Genomic DNA, 16,322 nt, shown 5'->3' on the forward strand with positions numbered 1-16,322 from the left:
CGCTTTCAATTCAAAACGTGTGTTTATCAGTATGTTTTTATTTCAATACTCTTTTCTTATGAGTTCGTTCATTGTTCTTGTTCGGCTGTTTGACACATCTGTTCGTTTGGATGATATTGACATTTCGTTCGTGGTGTCGCCATCGTCGTTATAAATAAACAGATTATGTTGTTAATTCACAAGCCTTAAGATCATCGATGGAAAAATCCATTTATTCAATCGTTTCGATTGGAGGTTTATATCGAATTATCGAAAAACAAAAACAAATTCAAATTATTCTTTCAAATTGTATTTTTTCATTTGTGAATAAAGAAGACATTGAATTCAAATTTTTCTGTGCATTTTATTTTTTAACTGTCAATTTTTTTTAGATTTGTTAAACACATCAAATATAAGCATAAGTAAACTTGAAGACGGATGGTTGTATATTTGGTGTTGCCAACGTTTTCCAAAGTCATTCTCAGCGAGAATGTTTCGCATCGGCATGTCTGTGTGTGGCAGTAAAAATACAAACGTTTGCCGATCCAATACCAATACTTGGCATTAAATGTCAAAACGTCCTCTAGTTTCGGCAAAAGTACCCATAAGAACATTCACACATTATGTAAGTAAAGAGGTTCGTGTTTCTTTTTTCTCACTCTCAATGTATTGAAGATATTGAATCGCAAATTATCGTTTTCGGTTTTAGTGGGAGCCGCCTAGGGGACATTCGTAGCAATTCTAGTAAGCTAGTTTTATTTACGTATTCGCTAATCGCTTACTAGTATTACTAGTGAGTACACTAGTGCTGCTAGTAGCTGCTAGTTTTTCTAGTGTTTTGAAATTACCTAGACGTATCGTATGATACATAAAAAAAACAACAGTAATGCTTAAGTCGCTTGTAAACGAACCAAGTGAATAGCGGAGACGCACGATAACGAAGTGAGTGTATTGCGGCAACGGATAACAACGTTCGTTGTCGCTATTCACTCACTTCGTTTTCGTGCGTCTCCGCTATTCACTTGGTTCGTTTGCAAGCGACTTACATGCCTCAATTCATTTGCTTTGGACTATAATACGCTAGTGCTTGCTAGTCGCTGCTAGTTGCTGCTAGTTTCACTAGTTTTTCTAGTATGAATGTCCCCTAGGGAGCCGCTTTTGTTTTTCCATCTTGTTGTTCACTGACAGTGCTCTTGCGATCAATATTTTGACACCGAAATTAGTCTCTAGGTAAGTAAACCACACATTGAGAATGTTTTGATATTTCCGTACGTAAAAAACAAAAACAAAAAATGTCAATGATCTCTTTTTCTCTCTCTCTCTCTCGATAGCATAATTCCAAAACGTGATGTCTAAAATTTCCTATCGATCCATACACTTTTCGGCACCACATTGTACATGTATGACTATCCGCATTTAAAATCACTCGATATCAAAAAGAAGGTTGTATACAGGTAAAACATGTTTTCATTTTATTGTCGGTGGCTTAATTGTTAACATTTTCGAAACGTTTCAATTGTATTACAGTGTTGTTGGCAGTGCATTGTTCAGCTTGGGCTCTGTTTTGGTTTGGGCAATTATTCACAGCTCAATTCCAAATAACGCTGTCGTTGGCACCATTGTAGGACTTGGATCTGGTTATGGCATTGTACGAATTAGCTACGAATATTTGAAACATGTTGATGAATTGGCTGAAAAAGCTGTACCTGCCGTTGGAAGTGCATCCGATTAAAATCGATACTTACTTTTATAGATTCATACATATAGATCGGTTTTTGATTCACCCCGATTTAAAACAAAATACACACATACACATATTCTCAATGGAAACAAAACTAAAATAGAGAAGAAAAAAAAATGTTCGTATCATTTTGGTTAATATAGATATTGTTCCATGTTTGATTCAGGGCATAGCACAAGAGTCAAATAAACATATCGAACAAAAAAATACATTAAATGGATTTATTCTTTTATTTAAAGCGAATTTTATTTTAACATTTTTCGAACACACTTCTGCATCAAATTTAAATAAAATGATGGTTAATCTGCACTTTAATTTCATACAATGAATAATTTATTGATACAAATTGATTCAACCACTTAAAGCGACGTGTAATTTTACCACAAACTGTTAGCCTAAATACCATTATCGGGCATATGTTGACGGTCAATTTTGTGGCCGGATTTGTGTGTAGTTTCAGTCATTTTCAACGTCACCAGTGGAAGAAAAAGAAGGAGAAAGAAAAAGTTAGCTAAAATCTATAGAGCCATATTTCTATCGGCGAAAATGGATTTTTTCGAATGTTATTTAACTGAGCGCCACATCCAAATTAAATTCATTTTTAACATTTGATAAAATAATACTTACCTACAGATAAATCTGTACTGAACTGTGCATGCACATTTAGACAATGTGTACTATACACAATCACCAAAGCCACAAAATACAAGCTTTGCTACTAACTACCAGAGTTATTATATTTTTTCTTTTTAATTTCGACGCTGCTTAATCATTGATCTGGAACAACGTTTGCATTGGCTCTTCTGCGTGCTGGTTGTCTTCTACGCAATGGTGGTCTTGGAGGTGCTGGTGCTCTGACATACGAGTTGTGCATTTCCAAATTGAATATGTAACAAAGACCTGTTAATAAGAGGCAATTTAAATTATTGGAAAATATACCAAATAAATTACAGTGTTTACCTTTGTACATAATGCATCTAGCCGCAACAATGTCTCGATGCCAAACGGTGCAAAATCGTTTTTGATGTTGCTGTTGTTGTTCCGGATATTTATCAGCGTCGCCTCCCATTTGAATTGCATTCACAGAGTTTAGTAGCCAGTTTATCAGAAAGTACATTTTCTTTGACTCTAATCGTCCTGGTTGAAATTCTGCTGGTTGATTTGCTGGATCCATGATGCCTCTTGCGATCAATTTCTTCACGCAGCTATCTTTCTTTTTGCGTCGTTGACTCTTCTTCGTCACAATTAGCCGTGGTAGTGAGATATACGGTTCTATTTCTTGTGGTATTGGTGCATCGCGAGTACAGTGGCACACTTTGAATCGATATTTTTGTGTTTGAATCGGGGATTTCTTCTGGCAATTCGCACAGTGTTGAGATGTGAAATCTTTATTCACTTTGTGTACATCTGAATGGCCAAGTTTTTTAACGCTGCATTGAAGATGCCGTGTACCTGGGCATCGTTTTCCCTTTTTTATGCCAATTGGTGAATTGGGTGCCATATCCACTGCTCCGATGTTTATAAGCGATGGCTCATTCTTTGTTATTACTTTCGCCAGCCAATCTTTCTCACCTTGTGACCCGATGTATTTGTCAAACGAAAGCCGTGAATAACGTCGCCGAGCATCTTTCACCATGGTTAATCGATGCCTGACGTAATTTCTCCATCGGATTCCTCGCGGTGATGGTATCGATGGATAGCTTTCACGGTCCAATTGCTCTCGTTGCGTGAATCTGGCAGTCATAAGCTTTCCCATTTTGTCTCTGACTTTTTGTCCGGCACCCCAATGATATGACTTCGAAGATATCTTGAAATTTTCCTTTAACAAAAAAATTTAAAAATGAGCATTGATTTTTGTAGAAAACATTTTATTTAAATATAAACTCACCTCAGTGCGATCTTCAATATTCCGACGAATTCCGGCTAAGTATGTTTTCATACCGGGATCAATTGCGACGATGTATTTATACTCATTGTTCTCGAGTTTTTGCTTGATTCTTTGTCGATGCAGCTCCGTATTCTCGATCTCAGGCTTTGGTGTTCTGTACAATACCGACGCGGAAACGCTATCGCAGACTATCATGTGATGAAACTGTTGGTTCGGTTTCTTGATCTCGTTGATTTTGTCCATGTTGAACAAAATGGCCCATGCCTCATCTTCGTTCTCCTTGTAATAGTTACGGCTATACATATTATGCCCTCCATCATCATTGTTAAATATCTTCGGCACAACTTTCCATTGGGCCAGCAGGCTCATCAAATCAACTTGATCGAATTTAATGTGTTTCAACTGCGAGTCACATATCGGTATGACGGTGAAATTTCTTATTTTTGGTGGCAATGGCTTGGATGGTTTGCAATAAAAAAGCGGATGGCGTTGGTGTCGTAGCCATAATTGCACAAGATCGTGATGCTCTTCCAAAAATATACTTATTTCACGTTGAATGAAGATGAAAAACCACAACGATTCAAACCACTTTTTCTCGATGTATTCAATCATTGACAAATGGTTGCGAAATGATGGTAAACAGCGTACGGCGACTTGTTCATACAACTCATTCATTTTGTTCATTCGGTGTTGATCGACTCCGGTACAATCTTGATTGAACATAAGATTGTTCTTTGCATTTCTTATGTCAATGCCATCAAATTTTATGAGCCGATTAGGGTCTTCGTTCAATTGATAGCGAATCATTTGCAAGAAGTTCTCCAATATATTATCTAAATGAGTTGTCAAATTTGTCGTAACATTTGACAAATATTGTTGATTCAAGTATTCAAATGCGTTGCCCATTTGGTACCTACTTGGCCATTCAAATTGATCATCGGCAATCATTTCAAGGAATCCACGTGGTATTTTCGGTTGATTTGGATTTTCCAAATTTTCTCGTGATACGGCGGCGAAACACTCACGTATAACATTTTTTCCAACACTGTCAATGAAATATTGCCGATCATCGTTATCTGCTGCAATGTTGACAACATAAAAAAACAATGTCGAACCTGGGTAGCATATTACTGTACCATCGTAGCATTTATGGAAAAAATGCTCTGTTAGCGCTTCCGAATATTCAGACTTGAATACCGAAGGCGCTGACAGTTTTATCGATCGCAACTCTTCATTGTCGTTCAATTTTGCCGTATTTTTCTTAAAGGCTGAATTTATTTTTGCACGTCTCTTCTTCATTGTAATGAAAATTAAATCTGTTCAGAAAAAAAACACGAAAAAAATTGTCAAATTCGTGACACACAGTCCATTGATCACTGTGTAACGAACCGTACACAAAAGAATGCATACAATATAATATATATCATACAATTCAATACATACAAACAATTAATTCATTCATTCAAACATTATAATTCATGCATCAGCATAATGACCGATTTGACAAACAATTCATTCTTATTAAAACAGTTGCAATTACAAAGTAACCCAAACCTGTTGTGTTTTTATATTATTATTAATCCACAGCTCATTGGATAATAGGTAAATTAAATATATTATTCAATCACTTCAAAAAAAAAAATCAAGAAAAATGGTTCGTTTTTGAGTACTTACCAACAACACTGTCACATTCACTGCAAAATGACAAAAAGCGCGTTCGAAAATGTTGTATTCACGATGCAATGGTCGGCAATTGGAACACAAGGCTAGCGAGAGAGATTAAATAATTGCATAAATTTAATTAAAACACTTTTTCATTTGAAAAATATATATACAAATATAGAGCGGTCAAAGAGACGCTACACAGAGAAAAAAAATTTGGTAAATGTAAAGGGTAATTTGTAAGTTTAATATTACTTTACCAAATTACCGTACGAATTCTACCATTTTGTCATATTTTCAAAACAAACGACACGAACAAATTAAATTTACCCCAGCATAATATTACATTTACCAATTGCCGCGTAGCAGTCAAATCATACCTAACGTCGACATATCATCGACTGTGTTATTAAATTCTTCGTATTGAATTCGACGATTTTGATTTCACTTTTATCGACGATTTCTGTATTATTCATATACAAATTATTAAAATTTGCCAATCCCAATTCTGATTTGATCTCTTCGCTTTTATTTTTTTGCGGACAAAAGTTCACGCGATTAGACATGTTGTAGGTTGTGAACAATACGATGATATGTCGACGTTAGGTATGTTTTGACTGCTACGCGGCAATTGGTAAATGTAATATTATGCTGGGGTAAATTTAATTTGTTCGTGTCGTTTGTTTTGAAAATATGACAAAATGGTAGAATTCGTACGGTAATTTGGTAAAGTAATATTAAACTTACAAATTACCCTTTACATTTACCAAATTTTTTCTCTCTGTGTACACTTACTGCTGTGAAATTCTTTACTAAACTGTGGAATCACCTCAAAAATGCACCTGAATTTATAGGGAATTATTTTTTTTTTTTTTTTTTTTTATTCACCGTCTGATCACAGACTGAATTTATCACAAAATTTGTACAATATTGTTCACAATGATACACCACCCGATCGTATACCCAGCTACCAGCCTTTTTATTATTGTTGAATCGACAAAAGTAAACGTTTATTAAAAATGACCGATGATCAAAATCGAAATGTAAATCACCGTATGAAAATATTATTTGTAAAATAGCATAAAAGCACTCGTGGTTTGAAGCACAATTTTGAAAATGAACAGAAACTGTTTTTCAAACGTTTTGATATGAAAATGAGATTTTATTTGTGTTGTCGAAGAAAACGATTTATTTAGTCACTTTCATTTCACCATCAGAATATATTGTGTTCTGATTTACAAAACAACTCCTTCTGAAATGTTACGATTGAAACTAATCAACACAATGCACCGTACACATTTGAAGTAACAAGCAAAATGAACGTCGGCGAGAAATGTCAAATTATAAACAAAGCGAGATGTGTGATTTTCGGTTGAAATTTGAATTTTGCTGACACAAGCAAATTAAGAAAAATCTGAGTGAATACTCAGAGTGATACATAATGTATATGTAGACAGAAATGCATATGAATAATCAATACGTTGTATCAAATGCTGTTATTGCTTACGAAGCATACTGTTAATCAACGAACACACATAGCTATCACACGGAGTCTGTCGAAACGTTTTATGTAAACACAATCGAAAAGAGAAATATTTATGTATGCGATGCGATTATTGTTTATAAAAATGCTTTAAACTTCAACTCCGACATCAAGTCTCACACCAGTAAATAAAACAAATGGAAATATTCTATTGAAATATATTACTTTTTTGCATACAATTTTCTTTCAAAAATTACCACTAAACTGGGCCAAAACATTACATTTTTCAACGTTAAAATGAATAAAAAAACATTACATTTTTGTTTGTTGGGTGTACTACATTTATTTAATTATTATAATTTCTTTGTAATTTTTTTTTATTTCCTTGTTACAACGCATATTTCATAATACGTAAATGTATATAATTGGCTAAATAATAAGATGTTGTTTGTTTTCATTTAAAATTATTAGTTCTTGTTTCACGATGTTCGCCTTTTAATTATTTTTTGAAATCAGTTGTTTTGTATATGTTGTTTTGTTTTATTGGAGAATATCGTTTACAAGCTTGATCTGTTTGATATCTTTTATTAACTTGTTCAAATGATTGATTCAATCCAATTTGTTTCGTATAATATGGTTGTATGTTTAGAAGAAGCCGGAATATTGTAGTTATACGAGAATTTGAACAGCAACAAAAAACGTTCATGCTTTTGTTGCCGTTGAAAACTGCTTGAACATTGAATGTTCTTCTTCTCGATGTGTGTTTTTTTTTTGTTTCTTCATTAAACTTCAAGACTCTACACAATAAAATACATGAAAATTGTCATGCCTTGTATTTGAAACAATAATTTGACTAGGTTTCACATTTGTTACTTATATCTTCTTCTCTTTTTCTTTCTTTCACAAAACATACTCTAACTAAAAACAAATCAGTGCATGTTGGAAGTATATCTATTCCAATTTTCAAGTTTTTTTTAACAAATGAAAATGTTACAGACATTGACATTTTTCTCATTCTTTTCTTTTTGATTCGTATTGCAATTTGTTGATATGTACGTCGAGAAAAGAAATTCGGTATTTATTTCGACGGGGAAAAATGTATTTTACGGTGGTTCAATCATTTGACCTGTATTTTTTATGACAATTTCAATTGAATGATAAGTTATTTTTCTTTGCCTGCATTCCAATGGGGAATTTTCCTTTTAAAATGCCAATAAAATTGAATATGTGTGTACCAATATGGGTGAATATTTTTCGACATACAAGGGAAATACATTTATAAAGATTCCAAAGCCTAAATCTATCCATAGAAATTAAAAAAAGGGGGTGGAGATTCCAATAGTGTTTTTTTAAATATGATATATTATTTAGAACATGATGCAATTTGCTTTCAGATATCTTTTGCCTTCTTCACATTTTCAACAAATTGCATTTTCATTTGGTGAATTTTTAGATATCAGTTTTTTTTTCAGAGATCCATCCTTTAATTCAAATGAATTTTGCCACATTTCGTCTTTTATTAGAAAACGACACTGTTACGAGCCACTTGAATCGCTGAATTTAGACATCAAAGATACAAATGACTCGATAGTTTTGTTTAAAAGCTAAAAAATCGAAATTTACCGAAATTCATCTGCACTAAATTCAAGGGTTGTTCCCCTGAGGAAGAAGAACGGCAAGGACGAACAGTTTTTTTTGGTCAAAAAGCTATTTTCATCATAAAAATATCTTTTTTGGTTAAAAACATATTCTCCATCACATAAAGGAAAGGATCTTCTACTCCTCATTTTCTTTCTCCTCCTCAGAGTAACCATCCCTGATTAAATCATTCTGGCGATAGTCTCCTTTTTTGATCATAAATATGTATGGTGCCGTTAACTAACTCCCTAAGACAACAATTATGTTTTAAATAAATTACAATTTCTTTATTGTTTTCAAAAATACTGTCTGAAACTAACATGCTGATGAAGTATAGACGAATCTAGACAATTTTTGTGTTATTAATTTAATTATTATTTATTTCACAGTCTGGAACATAAATAGAATTGGTTTCCATTGAAACTGAATAAATGTAAAAACACAGTGTTCAATGGTAGTTCAAGTTCTCAATAATCTTCGTAGCAGTCTCGCATTCTATGAATAGAATTTTTTCTGGTTTTATTTCTTTTTTGATCAACAATGAAAAGCGTGTGCAGCACAAGAATTTTTGTATTTTTTTTTGTTCACTCTACATATCAATTGTTATAATGGTGTTTTTTATTTGCAAATATTCTATATTACGTTCACACCATTCATTTAAGTACACTGCTTATTATGAAATGACTGTAACATGTTGTACAAATTTGTATTTATTATTGTTCAATCTGAATGAAACTATGACGATATTATCACTGAATGAGAAGAATGCCATACAATCAAGAAAATAATAAGAGTCGGCATCATACACACACACACACACACATCCGTGTCGGTAAGTGAAAGATGTAAGGAATGTTCATCCCAAAATAATGAAATCTCCAGATGGAATGCTAAAACGATGAATTGGAATTGGTTTCTTGATTGGAATTTATATGAGAATCACAATGGGTTGGTTATTTCAATATTGTATTTGTTCGTTTTCATCTTGGAAGCTATATAGCATCAATATATATTCAGAAAAATCGAAGGTGTATATTAGTTTTATTGCCATTTGACGGTGGTGATAATTTATTTCGTTCTCAATTTGTTTTCTTTATAAAATAATAATAAAACACACACACACACACACACATTTAAAAAATATTTGGAAATTAATTCGCATTACTTATATCAGTGAAGAGGGGAGGGGACAGCGAGGAGTGTGTGGTTTTCATTGAGAGTTCGGAAGAGAAGCAAATGAAATAAATAAAATAAATGTATTAGCTCATTTCCTCGATGATTATTAATAAACAAATGATTCTGTTTAAAATGACCAACTTAAAACTAAATAACAATAGCTGATTTCTCTTTCACTTTGTTTCTCTTTGACTACGAGAATTCAAAAATTCCAACAACCGAATATGGCTCAATATAAATAAATATTTTTGTTTCAATTATTGCTACAATTAGTTTTTCCTTCAAAAAGTCATTTAGGATTAGCATGCGTATTTTTTATTGTGAGGCCTGATGGCCAAACAACGCAAAAATGAAACCAAAATTCTAAATATTAATAATGTGTGTATGTATTATATCTCTTAATGTTAAATATATATATTTTTGCTTCTTTTTCATTTTTGTTTTCAAATTCCATATAAATGGCACTGTTGTGACGTCTAAAGTACCAGGCCAGCAAATGTTCTTACATGGCCAGCTATGTTCCTTTGCAATGAAATGAAAATAATACATATATTTTTTTGTCTCTCAATTAAATGTGTATGGTTCTATTTTGCGCGTTTATTCTCAAATATGTTCGATCGAGATTCATCTCTGATTTGCGGTCTACCATTTTATTTTGAGACACACATACACACACAAAAATTAAAAAAAATTATTTCCCAATTTTTTGCCACTTTCCTACTAAAAATGTCATTGTGTGTAAAAGTTTTGTATTAAAAATAATTTCTTTGGATGCAATTAATAACGCGAAAAACGTTGTTAAATTTGAATGATGTCCATACCGAGAAATGTATATATATATTTGAAATGTTTGTTGATCATGGCAATGGTCGAACTTTAATTGTGATGTTGCAGACAAAAACATTTCGCATCGGGCATCAAACAGAAGAAATCAATTTAAAAAAAATCACTGAAGTTTCGAAATACTGTATCGGTTATCGTGTATGCCACATGCAAATTAAACGTTTGAATGCATTTCGAAGCAAAAAAAAACACTTTTTGTTATTATGTGCTGCATTGGAAGTTACTTAATCAATACATTCCTTAAATAATCTACCATAATAATTTATGCTTTTTTGTTGCTTTAAATTTATTTGCTTTAAATATTTTTGTTGTTGTTTCATTATTTTGTATCTGTACTGTGATGTTTTTTGACTTGCGCTATTAAATCTGTTCATCAATTTCATTCAGAAATGTATAGATTTTATTTTTGTTGTAGTTTTTCACTCTTAAAAATATGCTATTGTCTTACCTAGAGGAGAATTGCAAAAAGAAAACAATGAATTTTACAGAAAATAAAAAAATGATTCAACTCTGAGAAGGAGTGAGGCTTCCCCGTCAAAAGGAAAGGAAGAGGGGGAAATGAGGAGAAAATGTTTTCAACCAAAAAAATATTTTTGTCCAAAAAAAGTCCACCCTGAAGTTCCCCTCCTCCTCAGAGAAACAATACGTGAAAATTGAATAATTTACCCGTTCCATTTGGCCACCAAATAAACTTCAATTTACTCCAGCACATTATTTCACTTAACAAATTGAGATATTTGGTTTATTTCATTTATATATAATATATATATATTTTGTTGTTGCAAGTGTTTCGATCAAATGGTGTCACAAAATCCATTCAAATGGTTGTTTGGTTTTTAATCGAAAGAAAATGGCTTTAATCGATGTTGTAATTAGTAGGTGGGAGCTTGATATTCGTTACCGCCTGAAATTGATAATAATTTTCATAAATTTATTTATGTCCATTTTCGGTTCGTCATCAAATTCGATTTCACCTCTTTGTTGTTGTTGGCCAGCATTCGCAAACGGTGGCTCATTGTATTGATCCGTTTCATTTCCAATTGGATAGCTTGAATATTGATTGGCAGCTGGATCCGATGCATCATACGTCGATGCAAATGCCACATCAACACCTTGCTGGAAGCGTTGGTATGCAAAATATGCACATCCACCCTGTTTTTACCCGAAAAAAATAAATTATAAATTTACTTCAAATCAAATGCAGAATATATTTTTTTTTGTGAAACTGGTGGAAGTGTTAATTTAAAGTTTTCTCGCTGAATTGTTGTGACTTAAATGAATTCAAAGTACTTCAACTCAACATTTTTTCAATCGAATTTTGTTTGCAAAACAATTCAAAAATCAGAAGTTTTATGTAGAAGGGGAAAAAAGTCGAAAAGTCGAAAAGTAATAAAAGATCTAAAGAGTTACCCATGTTCCAATCAACAAGAAGAGGAAAAAAATAGTTGCTTTCACATTTCCATCACCATAACCCATCGGTGGAGCTTCCGCATTTGACCATTCGCCCCATAGGTATTTAAAGCCAATGAGACACAAAAATGCCCATAATGCTTTTTAATAGAATAGAGAATAGAAAAAATAACCAAGTCATTACCATTAAATGTTTAATAATATGACACGACAAGTATATCGATTCGATTTACAATAGAAAAATCAGTATTTTTTTTTAAATTTTGTGAAAATAAAAAGCCCTATGTCGTATTGATTTAGCTTTTAATGAGGTTGTGTTTAGTTACTATTGTACTAAATAGATAGACAAATCACACATCTATTGAAAATATCGAGAGGAGAGTATGTTTTTATTGAGACATTACTCAGCCATAAGCGCTGAATAACATACTCTCTTCTCGGTATATTCAATAGACATATAAATACAATGAAACAAAAGAGGAAATTGTTTGTTCGTTTTCAAAGTGAAATGAATAATAAAAGAAAATTTCATATCGAACAAATGATGAGAAAACAGAAAATCCAATAGTTTTATAAATGAAAAACAATATGCATACCAGAAAATCCAAGATCGCCCAGTACATAGTGTTTCCTTGTCTTCACCGATGACATTTGCTCGAAGAAGTATTCACCAGCAATGAAACCCATGGATGCCAAGAATCCAATCACACCGACCGTAACACCATAATTGCATGCAGTCGGATTGTTGTTATACAAACAAATGTCTTTCTTTGTGGTTTCATCAACGCGCCAACCTTGCGATGATATGCAACCAAATACAATTATCGAGAACAACTTATGTGGGACAAAAAAAGAAACATACATTTAAGTCGAAATAAATTATGCCGTTAAAACTTGTTGAATGTGGTAAAATGAGAAAATATTTCGCACAACTATCATATTTCGTGCTTACTACACTTTTATTTGGAGAAAAAATAGGGAAAATGGCAAATTCCAAGCAATCATTGATCATTTGATACATGTGCACAATTATTGTCACCGCAAATGACCGAATTCGTTGGACTCATTCTCGCACAATTCTGTTGTACTCAAAACATAAATGGATTATACGTCGTTGCATTGTGATGCACAAATGAATGACATTCATAGCGGCGAGAGTTCAATCATATAGCATTAAAAATTGAAACGGTGACTGACGAACTGTGACAGCCACAAGAGAAGATGACGACGTATAAAAAATAATTTACATCGATTGACATATGAATTATAAATACGACAAGAAGTGAATAACAAGCCAATTTTAGATTCAAAAAGAAACGAATAGCTTTGGATGATGAGTAATTAATTTGGTTATGGAGATAGGTTAAATAATTGGACTTTCAGTAATGTGACGAAATGACACCGGGTCTGAAACAAAACATCGAACAGATGATAATAAAGTAAGTGTAGGTTTGGCGGTATTCAGTGCTCGAGATATTTTTATATCGATTGCATTTTAAATACACTGTATTTTTCGTCTGGGACTGTCAGTTTGGAGAAGTAGAGAGAAAGAGAGAGAGAAAGTGTGGTAATTATACCAATATTATGATCGGATATTATTTACAGCAATTTCGTATTTTGTTTCATGATCATACGTACTGCATACGCATATATTTTAGGTGTGGCATCATCATCATCATCGTCACTGACAACCACCAAGCCGTGGCAACAGTCGAGATAATTTGCGACACAAACTAAACGATTTTCACATATTTCTATATATAACTCAAATGCTATACCCGCAAATTGTGTGTTTTTATTCGATAAATCGACTAAAATACATTTCAGTTTAAGTTTGAATACATTTGCTTCATTATGGCAATATGGGAACATTATGGCAATATGCATAGCTGCCATATTTTCCGGCATTTTAAGTTACAGATTTGTGGTGTAAAGAGTCACATTTCTTTTTTATAAAGCGAAAAGAGGCGAAAACTTTTTAATTATTCAAAATTTCAATCGCCGTCTCTTCTGTGCTTCAAATTATAATCATTTTCAATTAAACGGCATTTAAAGCTTGAATTGGTGGTGATTAAAAGTTTGTATATCGCCTAAAATTCGTTGGTGCGAAATGAAGAAATCGCAAATTGTTGAGAAATTGACTTTTGCCAGGCAGATAGATGACAAAAATAGAAAATGTTTTCACTTATTTGAAACGATTTAGATTTATCATATTTTATGTAATAACATCAGTAAGGAGAGAATGATTTGCTTGTCATTCGACTAGGCACATGTACATGTTAATTGTACATTTTCTATATGCATAGTGGGGGAAATATCCTTCAGATTTTAATCGAAATGTTGTTACCATTGGCATTTTGCAAACGTTGATATGTTTCAATGCAAATCGAATCGTGATATCGAAGGATGCATGTTCGCATGTGATGTGTAGATGTTGTGAAGCTACCACACGGAGAAAATGACAGAGAGCGCGAGAGAATTGGAGAGAGAGAGAGAGAGCGAGTGAGTGTGGGAAAGCGCCTTGATACCACCATTCAGCAAGGCAAAAAAACCAACACTTGTGAACAGGTCAATGCATTTGTACAAAACACATACACACACCGGGATAGAGGAATAGAGGGTTAGCAACGACGAGCAGAGCAGTGGCAACAGAGAGCCATGGATTCTCTCGGCAAACACTTTTCACCACTCTCATCGTTTTCATCATTGAAGAACATGTCCTTTATCCAACTAGCACACATATACAAACACCCCCCACATACTCGAAACGATTCGTCCGATTACATGCCGAAAAATCGATGAATGGAACCTCTTTTGCGCTCTCATCACTCATCACTCGTCGTATTCCATGTTTTTCATTTCATGCGTATTTTTCGTGTGTGTTTTTTCTTCTTCTTCTTCTTCTTCTCCGTTTTTTTTCTTCATTTGTCGTTTCAATTTACTTTCTCAACCCATTTCTCTTTCTCTCTCGTTCAATTATTGTTTGTATTGGTACATTGTGTCACGAGACTTCCTTTTCTTCCAATTTATTGATGTTTTTAATGACTGCTTGAGTTTCCTTTTCATTTTCAACGTCTTTATCGATTTTTATGTTTGTGTCATGTTTTCCATTCATTCCATTTCAGTCAATCAGGACAAAAATGAAAGCACTGACTGTGTGACGGTTGTTGTGTATTTTTGGTCAATACAAAATAACATAAATTGACACACTTACCCAGCAACATCCACGAAGGATAACTTGTGGTCTTTGTACAAATGTGATCGGATCAAATGATGCTCCTGCTTTTCCACCACCGTAAGCTCTGCCAGCATTCATTTTTGGATTTGCACTATTTATTTATCGTTACCACGTCAATTGCACAAAACAAATATCAAATATATTGAATTTTTCGATCGATCTCTTTTTCCCTCGATGGAAAATTGCCGAAAAAATTTATTTACGTTTGACACCTTTTTTTTTAAACACGAAAGTTTACGCAACTTTTTCGATGCTGAATGAAGATAATACTGGGATATGTGCTATAAAAGATTTAAAAATGTAGATAAAAAAATGTTTTGGCAGGTGGAAAAAAACTCAGTACAGTACACAAAAAGATATGCAAAATTTAATTTGATTTGGGTGTTTAAATAAATTTCATATAAATATTTGTTCTTGTATGTTTTATGAATTTTTTTGCTAATTTCTGCACACAGTACTTTAGTCTGTTGTGACCCTGAACCTTTTTTGCCACTCTTCTCAAACCTAATTGATAGGAAAACATGATATACTATTGTATGTATATTTTATCATCAATAAAATTGATGACAAACGCACTTTGGCACGGTCAATGCGTTACAAGAATCTAATTTCAAAACGGGTTTTCCTCTTCCCTATGACCAAACCGTCGTTGCCGTTGCGGTCGTTGAATAATATTCTGTGTTTAATATACAAAAAAAGAACCTCTGTACTCTTTGAAACGATAAAACGGTGTGTATTGTGTTACACTAGTCGTTTTCAACAGAATGTTGGATTAAAACACGACAAGCTAAACAACTGATTTTTCATTTCAAAATTTGATTCTTTAGTACCGCATCCACTATAGACTGTATCAAAAAAAAACTTTTATTTTTTGAAAAATTTCAAATTTTGTTCCTTTTTTGTGTCATTCGATAAAAGGATGTAAAAGAAATGATAATAATAGATGTTATTTGTTGATCCTTACTTTGGTTCTAGTTTGCGCACTTGTATTCAACTGACTGACTAACAAAACTTATGAATGGTGATTATATGGGCGAACATGGGCACAGAGAAAGATAATAGCTATCAAAAACAGCAATAACAACAACAATACCATTGGATAATGAAAAACATCAATACACACAACCACATGGATACAATGACTGAACAGTCAAGCGCGCACACTCATATCACAATATCGTACACACACGCACACGTTATTGTGTTCGCGTATCTCTGTGTACACATGTGTGTGTATGCATGAAGAGATTTCGAGATACAGAGA

The 16,322-nt window shown here is 33.2% G+C and overlaps 3 protein-coding genes and 1 long non-coding RNA gene across 7 annotated transcripts in view; 2 read left to right on the top strand and 2 right to left on the bottom strand.

The window, feature by feature from the left end:
- The first annotated feature begins 66 nt into the window (after positions 1-66).
- LOC116352117 lies at positions 67-900 on the top strand. The gene is made up of 3 exons (XR_004202256.1): positions 67-234; positions 372-604; positions 689-900. It is a non-coding gene; the product is annotated as an uncharacterized LOC116352117 (long non-coding RNA).
- Positions 901-1,159: 259 nt separating this feature from the next.
- On the top strand, positions 1,160-1,952 carry LOC116336813 (the record flags this gene model as incomplete). The annotated part of the gene is given in 3 exon segments (XM_031760958.1): positions 1,160-1,209; positions 1,311-1,433; positions 1,507-1,952. Coding segments are annotated over 3 exon segments (378 nt in total), but the record flags the coding sequence as incomplete, so codon positions are not given.
- Positions 1,928-16,322, bottom strand: part of LOC116352054 — a 587,314-nt gene continuing 572,919 nt past the window's right edge. Inside the window, exons 1-6 of one of the 3 annotated variants that reach the window (XM_031784308.1) lie at positions 6,066-6,564; positions 5,283-5,374; positions 3,609-4,924; positions 2,681-3,539; positions 2,352-2,620; positions 1,928-2,115 (exon numbers count right to left, since the gene is read on the bottom strand). In XM_031784308.1, coding sequence (XP_031640168.1) covers positions 2,490-2,620; positions 2,681-3,539; positions 3,609-4,907 — 2,289 coding nt within the window. In that variant the 5' untranslated portion in view covers positions 4,908-4,924; positions 5,283-5,374; positions 6,066-6,564 and the 3' untranslated portion in view covers positions 1,928-2,115; positions 2,352-2,489. Of the gene's footprint in view, positions 2,116-2,347; positions 2,621-2,680; positions 3,540-3,608; positions 4,925-5,282; positions 5,375-6,065; positions 6,565-16,322 lie in introns of those variants that run through there. The other 2 variants (XM_031784306.1, XM_031784307.1) reach the window with 2 other exon arrangements.
- On the bottom strand, positions 7,517-16,154 carry LOC116352099 (synaptogyrin). Of its 2 annotated transcripts, none has more exons than XM_031784398.1 (7): positions 16,023-16,154; positions 15,035-15,339; positions 12,417-12,654; positions 11,821-11,960; positions 11,385-11,562; positions 11,077-11,314; positions 7,517-10,858 (listed from the first exon to the last, which is right to left on the bottom strand). In XM_031784398.1, the coding sequence occupies exons 2-6, from the start codon at positions 15,134-15,136 to the stop codon at positions 11,283-11,285; spliced, it is 690 nt and encodes a 229-aa protein (XP_031640258.1). In that variant the 5' UTR covers positions 15,137-15,339; positions 16,023-16,154; the 3' UTR covers positions 7,517-10,858; positions 11,077-11,282. The 2 variants fall into 2 exon arrangements, with proteins under 2 accessions (XP_031640258.1, XP_031640259.1); XM_031784399.1 differs by lacking the exon at positions 16,023-16,154 and adding an exon at positions 15,761-15,920.

The sequence above is a fragment of the Contarinia nasturtii genome, unplaced genomic scaffold, assembly GCF_009176525.2.
Source record: "Contarinia nasturtii isolate CC-2019 unplaced genomic scaffold, AAFC_CNas_1.1 Cnas_scaffold_187, whole genome shotgun sequence".
In the NCBI taxonomy this organism is placed as follows: Eukaryota; Metazoa; Arthropoda; class Insecta; order Diptera; family Cecidomyiidae; genus Contarinia; species Contarinia nasturtii.

Bases quoted from the DNA above. Each gene is read 5' to 3' on its own strand.
- LOC116352099 (XM_031784398.1), bottom strand. From the start codon at position 15,136: ATGAATGCTGGCAGAGCTTACGGTGGTGGAAAAGCAGGAGCATCATTT. The intron at 11,961-12,416 runs GTATGCATATTG...TCTATTAAAAAG, and splicing joins GGGCGATCTTGGATTTTCTG to CATTATGGGCATTTTTGTGT. The intron at 11,315-11,384 runs GTGAAATCGAAT...TATCAATTTCAG, and splicing joins TGGCCAACAACAACAAAGAG to GCGGTAACGAATATCAAGCT.